At 40.2% G+C, this 22,649-nt stretch overlaps 1 protein-coding gene across 5 annotated transcripts in view; it reads right to left on the reverse strand.

Annotated features, from left to right (window-relative positions):
- Positions 1-22,649, reverse strand: part of SLC9A6 (solute carrier family 9 member A6) — a 52,663-nt gene that overhangs the window by 24,303 nt on the left and 5,711 nt on the right. For all 5 annotated transcript variants that reach the window (XM_045068028.1, XM_045068026.1, XM_045068025.1 and 2 more), the window contains 9 exons: positions 16,388-16,587; positions 14,905-14,982; positions 14,542-14,618; positions 14,123-14,235; positions 11,109-11,214; positions 7,402-7,543; positions 5,237-5,342; positions 4,859-4,947; positions 1,943-2,056 (listed from right to left, as the gene is read on the reverse strand). In XM_045068028.1, the coding sequence (XP_044923963.1) occupies positions 1,943-2,056; positions 4,859-4,947; positions 5,237-5,342; positions 7,402-7,543; positions 11,109-11,214; positions 14,123-14,235; positions 14,542-14,618; positions 14,905-14,982; positions 16,388-16,587 (1,025 nt within the window). The remainder of the gene's footprint in view (positions 1-1,942; positions 2,057-4,858; positions 4,948-5,236; positions 5,343-7,401; positions 7,544-11,108; positions 11,215-14,122; positions 14,236-14,541; positions 14,619-14,904; positions 14,983-16,387; positions 16,588-22,649) is intronic.

Raw genomic sequence — 22,649 nt, forward strand, 5'->3', positions numbered from 1 at the left:
TTCTGGATAAGTATAGGAGATCAAGCCAGTTGACAGCTCCAAAGTTTCTCAAAGACTAGCGGGATACGAAGGGACTGATCTCCTGGGAGTCTTCAGCTAGGGTTCTTCTCTTATTAATAGGGTTTTCTCTTTTTTTGCCTGAAGTTCATTCCCAGAAGACTGAAACACGACAGAATGGCATTTCAGTAATACCTTATTTTCTAATAGAGATCCTACTTAGAGTTGTAATTTTAAAAATATTCCTGGTACTCTCTTTGGCAGAAACTTCATTCGGAAGTAGTTTTTAAAAATATTCCTTTTGGAAACTACTAATTCAAATATCCCCCTCTCTAATCACACTCTCTGCTTCCATGCCTCACGTTTATCTATCCCCCTTGGATCGCTCCCCCACCTCCATCTCCCTGGGACCTCCCATCCAAAGAACCCTCAACCCTTCCCTCAAACAACCAGTCCTCTCCCTTCCTCACTTCGTTTCTCAGCCACATCTTAGTAACACTCTTCCTGGTACCCTATACTCATCCGCCCCTCTCTGCATTTTCACAGCACTCACTTGATTAAACCCCAAACCTCGAAGGACCCATCTCTCTCTCTCTCTTCTCCATGCTTCCAGCCAAGTACTCCTGGGCAAAGTAGTACCGCAGGGCAGACCGATTCTGCTGTTCGCACTTATTCCTCAAACTCAAAAGCATCCTTAGTACTGCTCGGCAATTCTACTGCATTTCTTCAGTCAACTCACTCACTCGCTTGCCCACGCTCTCTACATGTATTTCTAAACCCTCTCCTCAAAACTCCGATCACCTGTGGGAGCCAGCCTCCAAGAGGGTCCCCTAGTGTTCACACCTTCGTATAGTCCCTGCGTACACTTACCAGCGGCCATCAGTGTGACCAATACAATGTGGACAAAGGGATGACAGTCACTTCTGAGATTAGGTTATAAAAGGCACATCAGCTTCCATCTTCATGCTCTCTTAGCTCGCTCCCTCTGGGCAAAGTTATGCTGTGAGCTGCCCCTGAGGAGGTCCCCTGGAGAAAGGCCTCTGGCTAAAGGCCATGTGAGTGAGATGGGGAGGATCCTCCAAGCCTCAGACAAGTCCCGAGAGAGGAGAGCCCGAGTCCAGAACTTGACTGCAACCTCAGGAGAGAGCCTTGTGCCAGAACCCAGCTAAGCTGTTCCTGGATTCCTGACCCTCAGAAACTGTGTGAGGTAACTGGTGCTTGTTGTTTTAAGCTACTACATTTTAGGGTGCTTTGTTATACAATAGAAAACTGATAGGCCACCTGCTCTTCCCTCCCTCTCAGCAGATGCTCTCACCTCCTACTTTACAGATAAAAATAGAAGCCATCAGACAGGAACTCTACCTTACAGGTGTGTACCTGCATCTTGACATTCCCTGTCCTCTCCTGCAACAATGGCGGAGCCATGCCTCCTCCTGCTGGACGCTTACCCTTCCCCACACGTGTTAGATTCCATTTTCTCCTGTCCTCTCCCAAGGCTGGCACTACTGAGTGCTTGCTTTCATGTGCTCAGCTTCTCCATTCGACTGGTTTTTAAAGCCAGAGACAGAGACAGAGGAAAGCAGACCCCTTCAGCCTTTCACCATCCTGCAGCCACTGCCCCACGGCGCAGACTGCAAACCCTTTCCCAGGATCTGCGCTCTCTCTTCCCTTCAGCAACAAAGGACTAACAGTTTTATTTTGGGGGACTGCTGGAATGGTTGGAGACCTTTTTCTGCCATCTCAACCCGTGTTACTTGTGCAATAAACAAGATGAAAAGAGAATAGAATACATAGAATAGGAAAAAGAGTTGCAATTCTTCCTTTGTTTTACTCAGAGGAAAATTTTATATATTTAAATGTATTCTTATCAACCACCTCTCCAGAACACACGTGTGAATTTCAACCGAAAAGAGGTTTTCAAAATAGAACACATAATAAAGGATACAAATGCGCCCACTACAAATGTTGGGTTAAAGACATGGTTCTGGAAGGTGAACAGTGTCAGTCCCATGTAGGAGAAGATGAAATTCTCTGCCAAGAAATTGAGAAGCTCAAACAACTGAAACGAAATTTTGAAAGGTTAGTCCAGTAAATACATTAAGTTATGTAATTTGAAAACATGAGTATCACTAAGATAACAACGTAGACACTTCACATATGTAAAGCTCATGTATAGCCCTCAAACAGGTGCTTCAGAGGGGAACAAATGTAGGGATGACATTTCTAGTCCCACAGATAAAGCCAGAAATGTTGCCCCCGCACGTCCCCCCATCATTTCCTTTGTCAATCCCCAAGTTTAGTCATTGTCTTCCACCTCCTCCTCCAAAACCTGTCAAGTTTCCTATGGGGAGGTTCCTTGTCCCTGCCACTGGCTTAGTCTAAAGCTTTCAGCAAGCTCAAATCCTAATTACTGCAAAGGGCCCCTAACTGTATCCTGCTGCCCCCATCCCACAGCCTCGTCCGCTGGGTCTCTCCGGATACGGTAGTTGGAAGACACCTCCCTCTTCTAGGCTGGAAGATGCAGTTCAAATTCTTTTCTCTTGGCACCGAACGCTTCGTGACAACTGCTTGTGTGATTTCACTTTTCACGTGGGTCTTAGCCCTTGTTTAGGGAGCAGGGGCTTGCGGGTTATAGCCCTGTGATCCTCCCCTCCCCGGCTGCCTGAGTGCCCCGCCGTTCACACCACTGCCCAGGCAAGTGTTACTGACCCAGCAGCGAGCTGAGACTTGCGACTTGACTTGCCGCATGAATGAATCCCAGGCCCTGTGTAATCCAGCATCCGTCCGTCTGTCACGGTTATCTACCACTGCTCATTCACACGAGCCTCTGCCCCACTAAACAGGGTAGTGGTTAAGTAACAACAGGTGCCCAGGGGTCAAAATGCCTTGGCTTGAAGCCTGTTTTTCCTACTTGCTGGCTGTGTGGCTTTGGGCAAGTTAAACTTTTTAAACCAGACTTGCCTCATTCTTAAAAAAACAGAAATTAAAAATGGAAATAAGTAAGTACATACTTAATTTACTTTAAATGACTTAATATGCTATAATTATACTTATTTGTTTAAGCATAATAGCTAAGCTTTATCTGGTTTTTACTATATGCCTGATACTATGCTAAGGACTTTACAAGCATTATCTCGTTTTAATCTTACAACTCCATGAGGTAAGTACTATCGTGATCCTCATTTTAAAGATAACAACACTGAAGAACAGACAAGTTATGTAACTTGCCCCTGGTCACACAGCCAGCAAGCAGTGGAACCAGGATTTGGAACAACACAGACTCTCTGCTTTGAACCACAATACCAAGGGCTGGCAAAATTTTCCTATGAAGGATCAGAGAGAGAGTAAATACTTGAGGCTCTGTGGGCCACATGGTCCCTGTCATAGTCACTCAATTCTACCAACGTAGCACAAAAGCAACCACAGACTACATGTTAAAAAAAAAAAAAAAAAAAAAAACGAGTGTGGCAGTATGCCAATAAAACTACTAATGGACACTGCAGTCTGAATTTCAAAGAATTTTCCTGTGTCACAAAATCATCTTCTTTTGTTTCCAACCATTTAGAAATGTCAGCATCATCATCGTCAGCCCACAGACCTTACCAGGAGGTCTGGCTGCTGTGTGCCAACCCCTGTGTCATACTGTGCGGCTTTCCATTCGCTGACGCTAGCTACCTTTTCGTTCCTGCCTTTACCAGTACTGTTTCCCCACAGCTTCTTTTCTTATCCTTTCTCTATGCTTTTCTGAATCCTTCCAATCTTTCTAGGTATACCATTTCTTCGATGATAGTTTTCCAGCCTCCGCAAGCCTCAAACCATTTCCCCACTTCTCTGACCTCTTGTATGGCAAATCATTTGAAACATGCTATCTAAAAGTTCCATTAGTCTGGGTTTTTCTAATGTTATACAAGTTTTAAATCACCAACAAGACCAAAAGACCTTTTTTTTTTTTTAAATTCCCCACTCCACTGTCTAGAAAAATACCAAAAACCCCAGCTGATTTTCTTCTCTACACTTAGTACAGTAAATTAATTCATAACAGGGATTTGTAGCCTCAGCGTATATGCTTGGGGGAAAAAAAGTCTAACTCTTTTGAAGAGTTAGGAAAAAGCACAGGTCACATACTCAATTTGTATCCCCAGAAGAAAGAAGAAAAGAATAAGGACATTTGCTCCCACTTGAGCGGGAGTCCTTTCCAGGCTAATCTCACTGTGTTCTAGTCATTTGGCAAAACTGGAGGCATCTAATCATAATCAAGTATGCATTTAGTTCTATTTCAGACATTTCCTATCATTCATTCATTTGTCCCAAACGCCCCATGAGACTAGGAAACGCTATGCCTATTTCCTCTGTAAGTCCCTTCAGGTTCCCTGCACACCCGATCACTTAGCACCATGTGAAACCCAACCACGGGTGTAGCTGACATTCCTGGAAACAGAGCAGCTGCGAGGTGCCCATGGGAGGTCGATCATCTCCATGTCACCCAGCAGCAGAGCCAGTCAGATCAGAAATGTATCTTGTTTCTATCACTCAGCGGTCCTTCTAGGCGGACCTGAGTGAACTTCCAAAACGTTCCTCTTAAAAGCAATTTGATTAGGAAAACAAGGAAGGGAAGCCAACTGATCACCGGAGCCACAGTAATAATGGCCCCTAGCTATTCTGATGAACTATCTCTACCTTAAATGCTGCCACCCTTCCACCTGCCAATCCCATCTATCTTTGGAATCAAAGGAAGAGGAGCTGAAACGAGTGGACATCATTTGGAACCAACCAAAGATGGTTTTTCAGTAAAGACAGACTTTGGTTTTGCTGCCAAGGAGGAAACATTTATTCAAAAACTATAATTATAAGCTTCTCTTACCTGTTTAGTTCTATGCTGAGACTCGGTGGACAGATTATTGTAGGTATAATGGGCCTGTGTGATGCCACAGAACAACACTGCAACCACACCTATAAAGACAACAAGTTCCAAGTTCACATCAAAGGAGACTTCCTGACTTTCATACCGAGGCTTGTATTTTACAGAAGATCATATGCTTAGTGTTGAAATTTCCAGTTGTGACTTACTTTAAGAGGAACCACTTCCATTAAAAATCTTTTTTTATATTCTAAGTGACAGCACAAATCCCAACGCTAACAAGTATGTTCAAATGGTAGAGGATGTGTCCACGAGTGGAAGCAATGACTAGCAAAGTCACTCCCTGTGAAGGCTGACGATCAAAAGGAGAAAGGATCCTACCTGTGAAGCCCCATGCTTCAGCCAAGAGGAAGGTACTCCAGGACATCAAGAAGAACAAGCCTGTCTCCAACAGCTGGAACTCCCGTAATTTGGTGAACTTTGTCACGTAAGACTGTCAAGGTTGGTAACAGGATCTCATAATACAAAAGTAAGACTACAAAAAATAAGTTGAGGCAAGGCAACCATGATAGGGCAAGAAGGGTTCTTCAATCTAACACAAGACACAGAATAAGGAGGCACCAAAGTGAAAGACTTCTTAAAAGGAGCGTTGTACCAAGGAGTCTGCAGTCTCTGCTTCCATGAGGAAATCACATAGTTTTGTCAGTCCAATTGTTTTATGGGTATCACATGCCTTGCTGGAAACCACATCATAAAGGACAGTCAGAAAGGCGAGCAACAAATCAGATACACGACAGGCCCCCTCTGACTATTAATCTGCAACTCAAAGCAAGACAGCTTCCCTAATTATAGCAATTTTCAATTACTAAGAACGTGGCATTTCCATGAGATTTCATGTTTACTTGATCCCCTAGTACCTCCGTGATGTAGAGCATTCCATGATGAAGAAACTGAGGCATGTCACTCACTTATATGAATCTAAAAATTATTTGTTAGTTGACCGGGGAAGGGCCTGTGCAGACCTGTGACAAATCTCAGGACGGAATCTACATCTGCTTCAAAAAATGTGTACCACAGCAGAAAGATGAACAAGATACTCTCCCTCCCCTCAAGGAGACTGCAAGGGGACAGCGGTATGATTTGTCCTGGTTCCTCCTTCAGAACTTTGTACTATCTATTTGTGCCTCAGTTCACCTGTAAAAAGCTGAAGGAGAGGCTGAAGGAGAGCACACTTACAGATCCTTGAAAAAAAGTATTTGTTGTTATTACTTTCTTTAAAGATCTTACTTTTAAGTGATCTCTGCACTCAACGTAGGGCTCGAACTCACAACCCTGAGGTCATGAGTCACACATTCTACTGACTGAGCCAGTCAGGTGCCCCCAAAAGTATTTGTTTTACATGAAAATATCTTAGACATTTTGGAGTTGGAAGCTCTTTAGAGACCATCTGGTCCCACTCATCTTTCCTGCTGTCCCCACCTGCCACCCTCCTACACTGAGGGCCCACAGGTGAAGGGCCAGTGCTCCCATACTGGAAGCTCCAGGAAGACAGAGGCCATGTCTGTCTTGCCCATTTTTGATGCCCAGAGCATAGCAACTTGCACGCAGCAGGCAATCAAGGAGTGCTTTCTGAATGAGCACAAGAATGACTTGCCCAACATTTCTAATAGCAAATCAGTGGCAGTGCCAAGCACTCTAGAAATGAAGGTTAAAACCATTGAGAGCAGAGATGAACTCCCATCTGTCCAAACCCAGGAAGCTGATTTTGTTCAACTGACATTATGGTCATACATTTCCTATTTGTCCCACTCAGCAAAGAGCAAATGAACAGCAGTGCAGAAAACCCAGAGGCTCAGTGAAATATATTTACCTTTATATCAATTTAGCCTATAGTCTTAAAATTCACTCCCAGAGAGTCACTGTGTCTAATTAGACTCTGGTAGTGAAAGTTGGAGAGCATGGAGCCCAATGCAAAATAAGGAAATTCCTTTATTTATTGGTAAAGATGATTACATAATGTTTTCAAACCAAATCCTTGATTATAAGGTTAATAATTATAACACAATGGGGTCACCTGGGTGGATGTCGGGTAAGCACCCAACCCTTGGTTTCAGCTCAGGTCACAATCTCATGGATCCCGGGACTGAGCCCCACACTGGGCTCCACACTTTGTGGGGAGTCTGCTTGAAGATTCTCTCCCTCTGCCCTTCCCCCTCCACTCTCTCTCTCTCTGAAATAAATAAATAGGGGCATCCGAGTGGCTCAGTCAGTTAAGTGTCTGCCTTCGGCTCAGATCATAACCTCAGGGCCCTGGGATGGAGCTCTGCTTCAGGCTCCCTGCTCAGTGGCGAGTCCGCTTCTCCCTCTCCCTCTGCCTGTTGCTCCACACTGCTCATGCTCCTCTCTCATGCTGTCTCTTTCTCAAATAAATAAAATCTTTAAAAAAATAATTGTAACCACAACACCAATTATGGAGCAGGAGAGACCATGGAATATAGTATTCAACCACTTTTTCAGTTAACAAGGAAAGATTAACAAAAGGATATTAAAGCGGTTACCACCCCAGTAGCAGCACCCATTGCGAAAGAGCCACTGAAGATCCCAAGGAAAATCCCAATAGACTTGAACATGGCTGTGACATCAAAGGTGTGGCTGTTGTCTCCAGCTGGCTGGTATGCCACTATTGAGCTACAAAAAAGAGATCGTTTTTACTTCTAGAAGCAACTTTTACTTCAAAAACTATCTTAAAAATAATAAATAAATACATTCTCTAGAGTCGTAGAGCTCAAAAGATGAAATCAGGGCTGGAGGAGGGTACGGGGGAAAGGGGACAAAAACCTTTGATTTGAATGGGCAAAATAAGGACAAAAGGTTACCAAAACACCCTGTGGTGGGTCCAGCTAGCAAGAAAATTCAGCTTTTACTTTAAATGACAATTTCAGGAGATTGAATGTTTTAAGGTCTTCTATGTGAAGTTGGATTGAGCCTTTTTCTCCAGTGTCAAGACACTGCAGTACTATTCTTCTATGACTCTGTTCAAGACTTCCTAGCACTGAATGCCTACAAGCCCTAACATACTAATGTGAACAAACTAATGAAAAATTCCACTTGTTTTCAGCAGAGGCATAAGAATATAAAGAATACTGCTCAATACTCAACCTGGTCACATTTTGTTTTTCCTATGGGAAAAAAAAGATGACTGAAGTACCCTTTCAACTTTTAGAATACCAGAATGGGCTCAATGCCTAACATCTATTCACTCACTGAAATAGACTTTTATAGGGAAAAGGGCTTGAAAGTCCATCCAAGGAATTAGAATCCACTCAGCTTACTCAGCTGGATCTCTACCTCAAACTTTTGAAAGAAAGTCACTCTGCAAGTGGCCAAGACACGCAATTACAGGAGACACTCTCCATCTTGAACTTACAAGTCCAAACCTGGTCTAAAATGCTTCTTTTAAAATGGTCACCCTGGGAAAGAGAAGTGGCTGAGAAGATCACTGTTGCCAGCAGGTGTCTGGCAAGAGTGCCTACCATTAGTAAATCTGTTCTCATCTCAGTTAATTGACATATCAGTGTTTTTATAAAAAGTGGACTCAAAGACATCATACAAGTCATGTCAAAGAAAAGAAGAAGAAAAAAATACATTCCCAGGAATATAATGAATTTTCCCTGTGGTTACTGCAATACCTTTTAAGGTTCAGGCTGAAAATGGGCTTGCTATACCATATACACCAAGTTTTTTTTCATATCTCCACAGTTAAGTTAAAAAAATTATTTTAATAAATATGAAATGGCTTCTAATGTCATGCTATCTTATCTATACATAAAGGGTCCCACCACCTTTTATGATTTTTAAGACGTCAAGAATGGTCCAAATGGATATAACCATTTGTTTAACCATTTCCCTACTGCTAGACATGTAAAACTCACTTCTAATATTTTTGCTACCATAATAAACATGTGAAAGAGCATTTTTGCTTTTTTTCCAAATTTTGGACTAGTTCCCTGTGCTATATTCCTGGAACCTGGGTATTACTATACCTATGGCTCCTTTTACATGTAGTGGAACTGCTTTCAAATAGACCTATATTACATTTTTGGAGGGAAATAGGACTGTATCTCTCAATTTTTTACTGATCACATCCATTGGCCTAGAAATTCAACTTCTAAAAATCATACAGAAAAGCTCACAAGGATTCACAGAGATTTACACATAAATATTTTCACTGCAGTGCCATTCACAATAAAACAGTATTAGAAAACATTGAACATTAAACGGTAAGGGACAGGAGAGGTAAATTTGTGGTTTATCATACAAAGGGATGGTAGAAGTATTAACACAGTAAAATGTCCAAATGAGAAAAGCAAGTTACAGAAGAGTATGTTTAGTACTATGCCTTTTTTGTTTAAAAATGATTAATATAGGGGTGGGGGAATGGGGTAACTGGGTGATGGGCATTAAGAAGGCCACTTGATACAATGAGCACTGGGTGTTCTATGCAACTGATGAATCACTGAACTCTACTTCTGAAACTAATAATACATATGTTAATTAATTGAATTTAAATGAAACAAAATTAAATTTAAAAATATAATAAAATTGGTATATTTTTTAATTGTGAAAATTAATATATTTATATTTATATGTATGTTAATATCCTAATGGAAAGGCCTAAATGAAAATCTTAATAGTGGTTATCTGAGAGCTAAAATTTCAGGAATGTTCTACTTTCTACATCAAATACTTTTGAGATTGTTATAAACATATTAATTTTATTATCATAAATAATGACAAAGAGGTAGAGTGCAAAGGAGTAGATGATACCAACTGCAATGTTAAGAACAATGTACAAGTGAGCTTGGTTAAAACACCAAGGTGTCTCAGTTCTGGCACTATTGGTATTTGGGGTCAGGTAATTATTTGTTGGGTGGTGGATGCTGTCCTATAAAGGCAACTGTCTACAGGGCTAGATATTTGCTTAGTAGGAGTGGGTTGGCAGGACTGAGTCCCTCTAAGGCTCACACTCATTTTTTCACCAGCAAACACCTTCTGCTAACATGTATGGTAACTTCCATAAGTAGATTAAAGTATTAAAGTATCATTTCAGTAATTGTCTTACCGCTTCTAAAAATTAAACATTTCTGCAATGCTTACGTTAAACATGAGAAATACAAATTAAACTACCATGAGATATTGTTCAATCATCAAAGTGGCAAAAAAGTAAAAGTCTGACAAATATTCTGTTGGGGAAGCTATAAGGAAACAGACACTCCCATAATTCAGTGGTTAAAGTGCAAAATGGCATAATCTCTTTGACAGGCAATGTAGCAATGTCTACCAAATTACAAATGTATTTACTCTTGAACATACTAATTTCACTTCTGGAAAATTATCCAACGAATATACCTATGCATGTATAAAACAGGTGAGGTCAAGGTTAATCACTGTAGCATCGTTTGGGATAGCAAAGGACTAAAAACTCTTTAATGCTTCCAGCAATGGGAGACTGAGTAAACCAACTTTAACAGTTCATAGTACAGCACACAGGGTAGGTACTCTGTAGCTGCAAACCAAGAATGAGAAAACTTTCTGCTTCAACATGGAGAGAGCTCCAGGATATAGTTATGTGAGAGAAAGCTAGGCATAGCCTATATTTAGCATGCTACTTTTAAAATAAGAAATAAGAGGCAAATGAGAATATTTATTCATATGTGTGGTTGCATTTGGTTGAAGAAATATGAGGATACACAAGAAACTAATCAAAATGGTTACATACAAGGGGCTGGGGGAACAGGAGGATGAGAATGGGAGTAAGAACATGACTTTTCTATGTTATATCTCTATACATTTTTGATTTTTGAACCATGTAAATATTTTATGTGTTCCAAAAATTTATTAAAAAAAGAAAATGTTCACATTATCATGTTAAAATAGAATAAAAAATTATATACACACCACAGTCACAACTGTGTAAAAACAGCACTCCTCACGCATAGAAAACAAGAATAAAAGGCATTGCCTTGAATCTTTAAAGTAATTGTCTTTAGGTGTGAGCAGGATATACCATTTTTTCTTCCCCCCATTTTCCATGTTGTCTGTAAGTATGTATTTCTTTATGAGGGAAAAAAAAACCAATGCCTCAGTCTTTCAAACATCTGCATTTGTAATGTCCTTCATTCAATAAGCAACTTTCGGTTCCTAGTACCCCAATATTCAAAATATAGAAGATAACAAGAAAACAAACACTTACGAAGACAGCACTATGGCAACAGCATCGTTGAGGACACTCTCCCCAAAAAGAAGTGCATAGAGTTCAACATCCACTTGAAGCTCGTGGAATATGGCAAGGACAGTCACTAGCATGCAGAGAGAGTCAGAGAAGTATTTAGACATTACAAATGTAACACAGTCCCCTTCATAGATGATTATGATGGCTACTTAGAAATTCATCTCTTCCTCTTAGGATCTGATCCCAACAAATTCTCTTACCATATTAAAGATTCAGTATGTTCCTGTCAATACTGCTCTTTTTCCTAACTGTGTACCACAATATTTCCTTTATCTTACAAACAGCTGAAATTAACCCTGGAGGACTGAGTTGACCTACACGTTTCATGCAAACGCTAATCATCTTTGTCTTGCACATTTCTCTTCCATATAGAATATATACAGAACTTCTTACAGACCAGGTGATCATTAATCTGATGAAGAAGGGTTACTACGAAAAGCATCTCTTGCAGCTAACTTCATTTTCTCCTTGGAGCCTTACAACTTGTTTCTATTTGACTTAAAATTTCAGACACAAAGACAGTAGGAAATGAAAGCACAAGTATGGTTTTTGGCTGAGATGAAATTTATGACCAGGATTACAGCTGTTTATATTTAACTTAAGAAGAAGCCAATGACCAGGCTATAACCTGAGAAGATTAAAAAACAAAACAAAATAAAACCTTCTTCTAGGCAACAATTCCATGAGAATTCTTAGAAAATCAGATGAGCTGAAGTTGTACTATAACTTTAGTTGCTGAGTCACATACAGCTCACTCACTAAACAAACCCAAGCAGACATGAAAGATTATTCTAATCAGAGATGGGAAAGCCCCTTCACACGCCAACCAACGAAATAGGAAACTTGCATTTTAAAAGATGTAGTTTCTACCGCAAAGCATTTCATTTGGAATATACTGACACAAAAGCTTTCTGAGAAAAGGAGAGCAAAAGCAGTGCTGAAGAATTTTGCAAAGAGAACCCATGGCTCACCCTTCTATTGCAAATAACAGAATTATTATAGGGGCAAATGCCTATATAACTCAGAAGAAATGTTAACTGTCCAGTTTAATATGAACAGCACACTTTTACTTGAGCCATTCGGGAAATACCTCTACCAACACAAGACCAGAAGGTTGAATTAATGTAGCCAGTCCAGTTGACTTAGATTTCTCATAGATGTTGAAAAGCCAAGGGCTTTGCTTCTCAGCAAAAGGACGCAGAAAATCGAGACTACTGCCTCCTTGCAAAAACCATCTTATCTTCATACAGATAATGGGAGCAGCTCTAAATAGTAAGGGGATAGCATTGATGGTCTTGAAAGGAGCACTTTGATTTTCGGTCTTAAAAATGCTGAACTAAAAAACTAAAAAAATAAATAAAAATAAATAAAAATAAAAATGCTGAACTATATAAATGCCTCTGTAAAATGCCCTCTGAGTTTTATAAAATCATCTCATATAGAGTAGAGAACATATTTTCCTACTTCCTATATATAACGCCCTGTGTTATCAGAGTTAACACAGGAATTCAGAGATAAGCTTATTATCCTACCTTTAATTGTGCTGCATGACAGTTAAAGAAGATGATTAGCTTACAAGGGCAAAAAGTGAAACAGAACAAATCTCTGCTGAGGTCCTAAAGCCCAGTGAAAGAAACCTTGCATCCTTAGTTCAAAAACTCCAGTCTTTGGTCCCATCACTAGGTCTTCAGCCTGTATCTTCTCTAAGTTGCTACCATGAAGTAACTGTGAGGCTCATCAATACTGTATTAGGAAAATTACCACCTAACTCCATAGAATGGTATTCATTCTCCAGCTGTGTTCATATCAGAACTATTTCAGGGGTGCCTGGGTGGCTCGGGCCGTTAAGCATTCAACTTTGGTTTTGGCTCAGGTCATAGTCTCGGGATTCTGAGATTAAGCCCCTCATGGGGCTCTGTGCTCACTGCAGAGTCTGCCTGAGATTCTCTCTCCCTACACCCCCAACCCCCAGTTGCTTGTATGAGTGCTCTCTCTCTAAAGCATTCTTTTTTTCAAGATTTCGTTTATCTGAAAGACGGGGCGGGGGGCGCACAAGCAGGGAGAGAGGGAGAGGGAACAGTCTCCCTGCTGAGCAGGGAGCCCGACAGGGGTCTTGATCCCATGACCCTGGAATCATGACCCAAGCGAAAGGCAGACACTTAACCAACTGAGCCACTCAGGCACCCCAGCGCTCTCTCTCTAAAATACATAAATAAAACCTTAAAAAACTATATCATAACCATAAAGCTGATTTTATAAAAACAATTCTTTAATGTATAGTAAGGCCTACCAATGATGCTAAATCACACTAATGGTAGCACAACTGCCTTCTAATGATCATATAAAAACTATTTTTCTTATTCTTACATGCAGATAGCTGAATATAAACAGAAGGTTTTTAGGGAACTGGTCTTCTAAATGCATGAAAGGAAGTGTACCACTATTACCCATTTTAACTAATCTAGTTCATATTCTCCAAATACCCAATTACTAAAGATAGACACCAACCTGAATTTCTGAAGAAAAGGCCTTAGAGCCATTGTCTAAACAGCATCAAGCTGAGGACCAGTAATGGCAAATGTAAGGAATAAAATAAATAAAATAAAATAGGGTGCTTAAGCCAAAAGGACCCATGAATTTTGTTTTTTCCTCTATAATTGGAAGTACAGTACTATGGGAATTTATGAATTCTACACCCAAAGGAAGGACTGCACATATGTGCTTTTGCTAGCAAAATGCTGTACTGGGGCGTCTGGGTGGCACAGTGGGTTAAGCCTCTGCTTCGGCTCAGGTCATGGTCTCAGGGTCCTGGATCGAGCCCTGCAATCAGGCTCTCTGCTCAGTGGGGAGCCTGCTTCCTCCTCTCTCTCTGCCTTCCTCTGCCTACTTGTGACCTCTCTCTGTCAAATAAATTTAAAAAAATCTTTAAAATGCTGTACTTTAAGTTCTGAAGCTCCGCTCTCATGGACACATACCTGGGTCAGTTGCTGATACAATGGCACCAAACAGCAGACAGTCTGTAAAGTAAAAATCTCCCGCAAGCTGTCCAGTTACTTTCATCAGTGTGACACAGCCATACATTATTGACCTGCTCAATAAACACATTTCTACTTTAGAAAAAATCAGCAACTGTTAAAGAAGTCAGAATTTTATAAGAATAAGATGAGTCTAATGTAGTACTTTGTGACTAATCCCAAATTTAACTCATTTCATTTAAATATGGTAATATCTTGTCCTTAAGGAGAATTCAAACAACTTATTATCTACGTGAACATGTTTTATTGAAAAAGGTCCTTAGGCACACTCAGGAATACAATACTACATAAATCAAATTTGCATTATTTAAAAAGTATAATTTGAAGGATAAAAAGTGTTTTAATTTTCAAGTACTTACCCAATTACAAAACAAGAAATTGCTGTTCCAAGAAAAGCATATGCTAGGATTGACCCAAGGTTTCGAAAGAAATGTCTCTAACAACAAAAAAAAAAAAAAGAAAGAAAAAGTTACAGTGTGTTAGAATACTTACTGATTATTTAGAAAAGAAAAGGCTTTCTATTCTAGTGTGCTTTGCTAATATTCAATGCATTATTCATTAAAGGAAATAAGAGAAATAATTTTTGTACAGGCATAAATTTCAGCAAGGAGAGGAGAAGGGAGGGAAAGCTGGAAAGAACTGCCTGTTTCTGAAGTGTCAGACATGATAAAGTCCACGGAGTTTAAAGTTGTTTAAAATATATGAAATATACAAGCACTTACTCTTTTCAGACTATATCCTGCATAAAATATGATAGGAGGAAGTAATATGTTGAAAAATACTTCTGGATCAAAGGTAACCTGTTAAAATAAAGAGTTCTTTTAGATGAATTCCCTTAGAAGACCTTGTATTACATTATCAAATTATGAAAAAAAAAAGACTGAATGTTAAACTGATGAAAGTCAAGAATATTACTGTGGTCACTGAACAGTATTTCATATGGGATAGCCGTTCTATTTCTCAACCAAACGACAAGGAGACAGTGTTGGAGCAATCAGTTAAGTCATATCTGGGGAAAGGGTAGTAAAATACTATGACATTAAAAAATCTTAAAAATGGGGATATCATGAACATTTCTTTGCTTTAAATTCAGGAGACCCCCAAACTACAAAATATGGGGGTATACCATTATTGCCAGCAAAAAGAAACAGACTTCTTACACAGGTAATGTCTCTAAGGGGTATACAGCATAATATTATGGCAAGAACTTTCTGTGTGACTAAGATTTCTAGTCCTGATGGCCCATTTCTTTTAATATCTATTTCTTATAATCATACAGATGATCCTTTCTGTTCATAAGGCTGCAGCAGGATCCAACATGAACACAAAGCTACTACACATATAACCATGCTAAAACTTCATTTACCAGAACTTTTAAGGAACTGGAATTTTCCACAGGTGGAAAGAACTCTCGCTGCAAAGCAAACTAAGCTTGTACAAAACTGTAAAAAGCATTAAGGATGGTCAGAACCACAACCAAGTAGCTCTGAAAGCCAAGTTCTGCCCATGCAGAAGACAGAAGTGGAGGCGCCTGGCCGAGGGTGGGCGGCAAACAGGAGACACGAGCAAAGAGGCCCTGAGAAGCTTCATGGGGAACTATGGCAAGGACAGGAAGAAGCAGCTCCAGGAATGTCGGGGTGCCAGTGAGACTGCGGCACGGCCTCCTACATAAAGCTTTATGCACAGCATGGTACAGTATCTGGTTCTCAGAATGAGGCCCCTGAAATTGTGCCAGATTATGAATCAAGGAAAGATTAAATTGTCCTCCATATAGAACACAGTCAAAACAAGGAAGAAATAATATTAATTTTATTTTAATGGAATATTAATGGAAATATTAATGGAATATTTTAGGTATTATCAAATAAACTCAACGTGCTGAAGTACCATAAAATTCTAAGGACCATCTGCTAATTGAAAGAAATGCTTATAAATTCTGCTTGAGTCAATACTAGTCACCATTTATTACAATTATAAACATCACAGAATGAAACAAAAAGGATTATAGTACTTGGCCTCGATCAGAAAATGAAGTGTACAGATGTCTATTTCCTTCGTATTATATCACACACAAATTGAGATTTCTCTCCATTTTAAGAGACTGATTTTCAACATCATTAAAAATTCACTATTGGCTTCCTTTCCTTTGCTACTAGTTATACACTTTTAAAAAAATCCAAATATTCCCTTTAATGAAGAACTTACCTTTCTAAGCATTTCATTATCTTGAACGTTATTGAGTTCATGTGAACTAATTTCTCCTTTAAGTGTATATTCATAAAATTTTCCACTAACATTTACCAATAAGGTAGTTGGGCTTGACTGCACTTCACAGCTTAGGGTCACATTATTTACATCACTTGGAACATGAATGCCGTATCGAAGCACAAGGCCCACCAAAAGACCTGGAAATAATAAAAGAACCATATAAGCTCTTCTTCTGGACAAAGACTACTTCTTTTATACCCCATACATACCTTTGGATTGTTAACAGAAAAACTCTTATGATAGGGGCACCTGGGTGGCTCAGTGGGTTAAAGCCTCTGCCTTCAGCTCAGGTCATGATCTCAGGGTCCTGGGATCGAGCCCCACATCGGGCTCTCTGCTCCACGGGGAGCCTGTTTCCTCCCCTCTCTCTCTCTGCCTGCCTCTCTGTCTACTGGTGATCTCTGTCAGTCAAATAAATAAATAAAATCTTAAAAAACCAAAAAAACTCTTATGATAGTCCTCTGTGTGGTTCAGAACCAACTTCCAAACCGAATGCAGTTACATTTTAAAGTAGTATTAAATTTGCAAATCTAAGAGTCTAATATTCATATAATCCAGTGGAACAAGAGGAAAAAACATTCCCTAGGGTACAAACATATATCACTGCATCTCTAGATCAAGATATAAATGGGTAATTAGGAATGTAACAAAATAAAAAATACCTTCAAATTATCTGCACACAGAATATGCTCCAAGGTGTCCCAACCTGACAGCATAATCCTGTTAGAAATGTGTTTACCACCTCCACCTCCATCCATCAGTTCACAAGACTGTTAAACACACAACACTTCCCAAACTATTCTTACAGCATCTGGCTAGCCAAATAATACACGTTTAACAAACTGGAATGTCAATAGCATTTGAAGAGCAACTGAGCTCTTCTACCACTAAAAGCTCATATTTTAATTGAAAAATATGTGCTTTGGGACACCTGGTGGCTTAGTTGGTTGGGTGTCTGCCTTTGGCTCAGGTCATGATCCCCAAGTCCTGCATTGGGCTCCTTGCTCAGCGAGGAGCCTGCTTCTCCCTCTCCCTGCTTCTCTTTCTGTCTGTGCTCTCTGTGCTCTCTCTCTGTGCTCTCTTTCTCTCTGTCTGGCAAATAAATAAGTAGAATCTTTAAAAAGTTAAAAATATATGAAAATAAAATAAATAAAAATATGTGCTTCAAAATCAAAACATGGAAAAGAAGTCCTCAGTCCAGCACTATGACATCAGCGTATTGCTAGAATTATACTTGGACCATCATACTGATATTCAGATGTGCACCATGTTCTAGGTACTAACACCTATATTGATCAAACTGATAATGGCTTTATGGAGATGTAATTCACATACCATAAAGTTTACCCTTTGAACCACACAATTCAGTAGCTTTTAGTATAGTCACAAAGTCATATATTGATCACCACTATCTAATTTTAAAACATTTTCATTGCTCCAAAAAGAAACCCCATATCTATTAGCAGCCACTCCCCCCCGCCCCCCCAAACTCCAGCCCCTGGCAACCACTAATCTGTTTTCTTTATGTATAGGTTTGCCTACTTTGGACATTTCATATAAACAGAATCCTACAATATGAATTTTCATGTTTGGCTTTTGTTCACTTGGCATCCTGTTTTGAAGGTTTATCCCTGTTGTAGCATGTATTAGACATCACTCCTTTTCATGGTCAAATAATATTCCACGGTATAGCTGTATTTCAACTGCAAACTGAACTCAAACTTCTGGAACTTCCCTTAACTCCAAGATGTACCGCACACCACTATCAGTTACACCTGACCTCCCTGTTTCCTTTCACACTAACCCGCCAGCCACTCTCTTAATATATGTGATTAGAGTACTATGCTGAGTAGGCCCCCAGGGTTCAGAGATGAAAACAATGTCCTTCCTTCAAGGAGCTCTCAGCATAGTTAGTGAAAGAAGACTTAATAAACAATTACAGTATGGTGTACACATACACACACACACACACACACACACGAGGTGTTAAAAAAAACAGAAGAAAGCGGTACCTAACCAAGCCAGGGGAAGTGGGATGTGGGGGGAGTGGGATGGTGGGGAAGTCTTTCTAGAGGTGTCACCTAAGCAAGGAAACAAAGTAAAAGAAGAGGTTTTCCATGTAGGAGGTACAGTAGGACACATCCAGTCATGGAAGAGAGAACATAGCCCATTCAGGGAATCACACATAGTTCAGTATGGCTGGGTTATAAAGTGACAGAGTTGAGTGTGAAAGATCGGCAGGAGCTGAGTCATAAAAGACCTTGCAAGCTGGGGAAGGGAGTTTAGACTTTATCTCGAAAGCAAAGGGAAGTCATAGAAGGGTTATAAATAAACAGGGGCTTGACATCAGGTTTCTATTTTAGAAAGACTGGTTGCTTTAGACCACAGTGGTTTGAAAGGGCCAGATAGAAGGCCACTGCAGTCTTTCAGGCACTAAGCTTAGAGCTTCATCTAAGAGGACAGAGAAAGGGATGGAGACAGATTTTTAGAAGGTAATGAATTTTTCCAAGAATCAGTGACTGAGTAGACCAGGAGGAAGGGAGACTGGGAGAAAGACTAAGAGGAGCCAAAATGACTTGGCAACTATGTGGGTAAGCTGGCCTGAGCAACCAGATAGGTAGCAGGGCCATTCGGTGAGAAAGGGAACAGGTTCACGAGGGAAAACATACAGTTCTGTTTCAGACCTGTTTAGTTTGATGTACCTGTGACAACATGCACAGTTGAGTGTGTGGGGTCTGGAGCTCAAGGAAGTAGGGGGTCTCAAGTGGAGATGGCTGAAGTCAGGTGCCTTTGAGATTACCTGGGGAGCAAATACAATGGGAAGAGGACTATGGATATATGCCCGGATTTTATCCCAACATTTAACAGCCAATGTGAAGGAGCTGGTAGAGGAGGAGGAGCTGATGAAGGAGTGGAAGGAGGAAAAGTAACAGGAACAGGAAGAGAAGAGGAGGAATTGATGAAAACTAGCTAATGCTGCAGCCAAGTCAAGGAAGAGAGGTATTAAGAATGGTCCATTGGGTTTGGGAACGAGGAGCTCACAAGTGAGCTTGGTAAGGGCCGTTCCAGTGGAGCAGTGGGGGCAGAAGCCAGGCCAGAATGGGAAGTGACAAATGCGGGAGGGGGACAAATGTGGCAAGTGGGGAGGGTGCAGAGATGAGGGATTCCTTCAGGCAACTTACAGTCAAACATTTTTTAAGTGAGCAGAAATGAGTAACTGCTAAACAGTATGATGACCTCAAATTTTTAGAAAGTTTTTAACAAAGTTCTAGATTGAAAATAAATGAAAGGGGTGCCTGGGTGGCTCAGTGGGTTAAGCCTCTGCCTTCGGCTCAGGTCATGGTCTCAGGGTCCTGGGATCACTGCTCAGCAGGAAGCCTGCTTCCCCCCTTCCTCTCTGCCTACCTGTGATTGCTCTCTCTCTGTCAAATAAATGAATAAAATCTTTTAAAAAATAAAGAAAAAAGAAAATAAATGAAAGAGGAAAATATTTGCAAGTCAAAAATCTGCTAAGGGACTAATATTCCACCCCCCCAAATATATATATATATATGATAAGGACAAAAAATATCCAAAATACACATAAGTCAATAGCAAAAAAAAAAAAAAAAAAGAATGTGATTAAAAAATGGCCAGAAGACCTGAACAGACATTTTTCCAAAGAAGACATAGAGTGCCTGTGTGGCTCAGAGGGTTAAGCCTCTGCCTTTGGCTCAGGTCATGGTCTCAGGGTCCTGGGATCGAGACCTGCACTGGGCTCTCTGCTCAGCAAGGAGCCTGCTTCCCTCTTTCTCTCTGCCTACTGGTGATCTCTCTCTCTCTGTGAAATAAATAAATAAAATCTTTAAAAAAATAAAAAAAAAGAAGACATAGAGATGGCCAGTAGGTACATGAAAAGATGCTCAACATCATTAAGCATCAGGGAAATACAAATTAAAACCATGATGAGATCACCTCACACCTGTCAGAATGGCTAAGATCAAAAAGACAAGAAAGAACAAGTGTTGGCGAGGCTGTGGAGAAGAGAACCTTTGTGCATTATTGGTGGGAATGCAAACTGTTGCAGCCATTATGAAAAACAGCATGGAGGTTCCTTGAAAAAATTGTTAAAAACCCACCATATATGGTCTAGCAATTCCATTTTTGAGTATTTACCTGAAGTAAACAAAAACACTAACTCAAAAAGATATATGTACCCACAAATTTCACTGCCACATCATCTATAATAGCCAAGCCATTCAAACATCCATGGATGGATGAATGAAGAAAATGTGGTGTATATACATAATGGAATATTATTCTGTCATAAAAAATGAAATCTTGCCACTTGCAATAATATGGCTGGATCTTGAAGGCATTAGGCTAAGTGAAATAAGTCATACAGAGAAAGACAAATACCTTATGATCCCTCTTATATGTGGAATCTAAAAACAAAACACCAAGCTCATAGATACAGAGAAGAGACTGGTGGTTGCCAGAGGTGGGGTGTGGGAGGTGGAAGAAATTAGTGAAGAAGTAAACATTTATTTATAAAAAATGAAAGATACACTGTGAGGGTAGCTAACCTCTAGAATACAAAATAAGAAAGGGATGGTTGGGTATGAGTTGGGTTTGATAAGGACAACCTCGATGAGCAAAGGCTATAGATCCATAGTCACCCTGCCTACATGATACAGAAAGAGCTCTTTTCTCTACTATCCTGTAAGGCCTCCTAATCAAAAGGCTCAGTAAAAGTCATACCCCCCCTTATATTTCTGTGCCAATATCATAGCTAAGCTACTACAAATAATGATAGCAGCAGCACAAATTCTGTCCATGTCCTTAAGGCCAACTGTGGAAGGAATGGTATCCACCAGTTTTGCACTCCGATTCAAAGCTGAAATGTCACTGCGTGCCCTGAGGAGGGCTCAGCACTTGGACAAATTTGGAACACACACTTTGGCAGTTAAAACTTCAGCAAGGAGAATAATTACTTAGGTTGGAAAAAACTGACATGCTTTTTATTACAGCATCAGACATCTGAAAAATTGGAATTTCTCTGAATAAAGTTGATAGTTCAAGTTAATTTGGGTTCTGTGAAAGGTCAAATTGTAATCAGAGAGTTAGAGCAATTCTCAGTGAAGAGAAGTACACAAAAAGAGTGCTTTGTTACGGGGATAAGGCGGAAACTTCCAGCCTCCTACACAGACAGAGGCACAAAAAAATATTGATATCATGAAATGTAAAATTACCACTAACAGGCAACAAAGAATACAATCTCAAAGAGATATCCTTCACAAAACAGAATGGTCCCACCTCTTCCTACACATTCCTGACCCTCATGTGCTGGACCTCCTCCCAGGGATAAAGAACTCAGTGTATCATTGAGGGTCCCAACACTGTATGGGGCTCACAGTCAATGGAAGTTGGTTTTCTATGGGTCTCAGCCCATTCTCCCAGGCTATGACACTAAAAGACTCTGATAGTCAAAATATGGAAGGAATATTGCTGGGATATCAAATGTGGTCAAAATTGATAAAATTTCTACAAATTAACATGTGTATGTTTGTACACAGAGATTTATATACACATATGTATGTGCGTGTATTTATTATATAACATTTTGTCTACTTCTTGAAGAATGCTGTTAGATTTTGTTTTAGAAGCTAATTCAGGGGCACCTGGGTGGCTCAGTGGGTTAAAGCCTCTGCCTTCGGCTCAGGTCATGATCCTGGGGTCCTGGGATCGAGCCCCACATCGGGCTCTCTGCTCAGCAGGGAGCCTGCTTCCTCCTCTCTCTCTCTGCCTGTCTCTCCACCTACTTGTGATCTCTCTGTCAAATGAATAAATAAAATCTTAAAAAAAAAAAAGCTAATTCGACTTCAAGACAACCAAAAAAGGCAAGGTCTTTGCTGACCTCTGGTTAGTTTTTCATGTGTTTATTCAACTTTTTGTCTCCTAGCACATTCTCTGCAGCAGCTCCTCCAACCTTTATCCTCCTTCTCACATCTTCAATCTCACTATATCCTTTTTGGAGAAGCCACAGGCCATCTGATGTAAGCTGTCTCAATTCCAAGCCTCTCCATGTCGACACCAGCTCGTTTCTCTTTAGCCCCACTCTGGGGAAAGATCAACCTCTTTTCAGAGGGAATTCTCTCACTTAGCATCTTGAACTAATCAATCCCCATCTTAATTCTTTCTGCATGTATTATCTGACCCT

The sequence above is a fragment of the Mustela putorius genome, unplaced genomic scaffold, assembly GCF_011764305.1.
Source record: "Mustela putorius furo isolate JIRA1106 unplaced genomic scaffold, ASM1176430v1.1 tig00003899_pilon_pilon_pilon, whole genome shotgun sequence".
NCBI classification, from domain to species: Eukaryota; Metazoa; Chordata; class Mammalia; order Carnivora; family Mustelidae; genus Mustela; species Mustela putorius.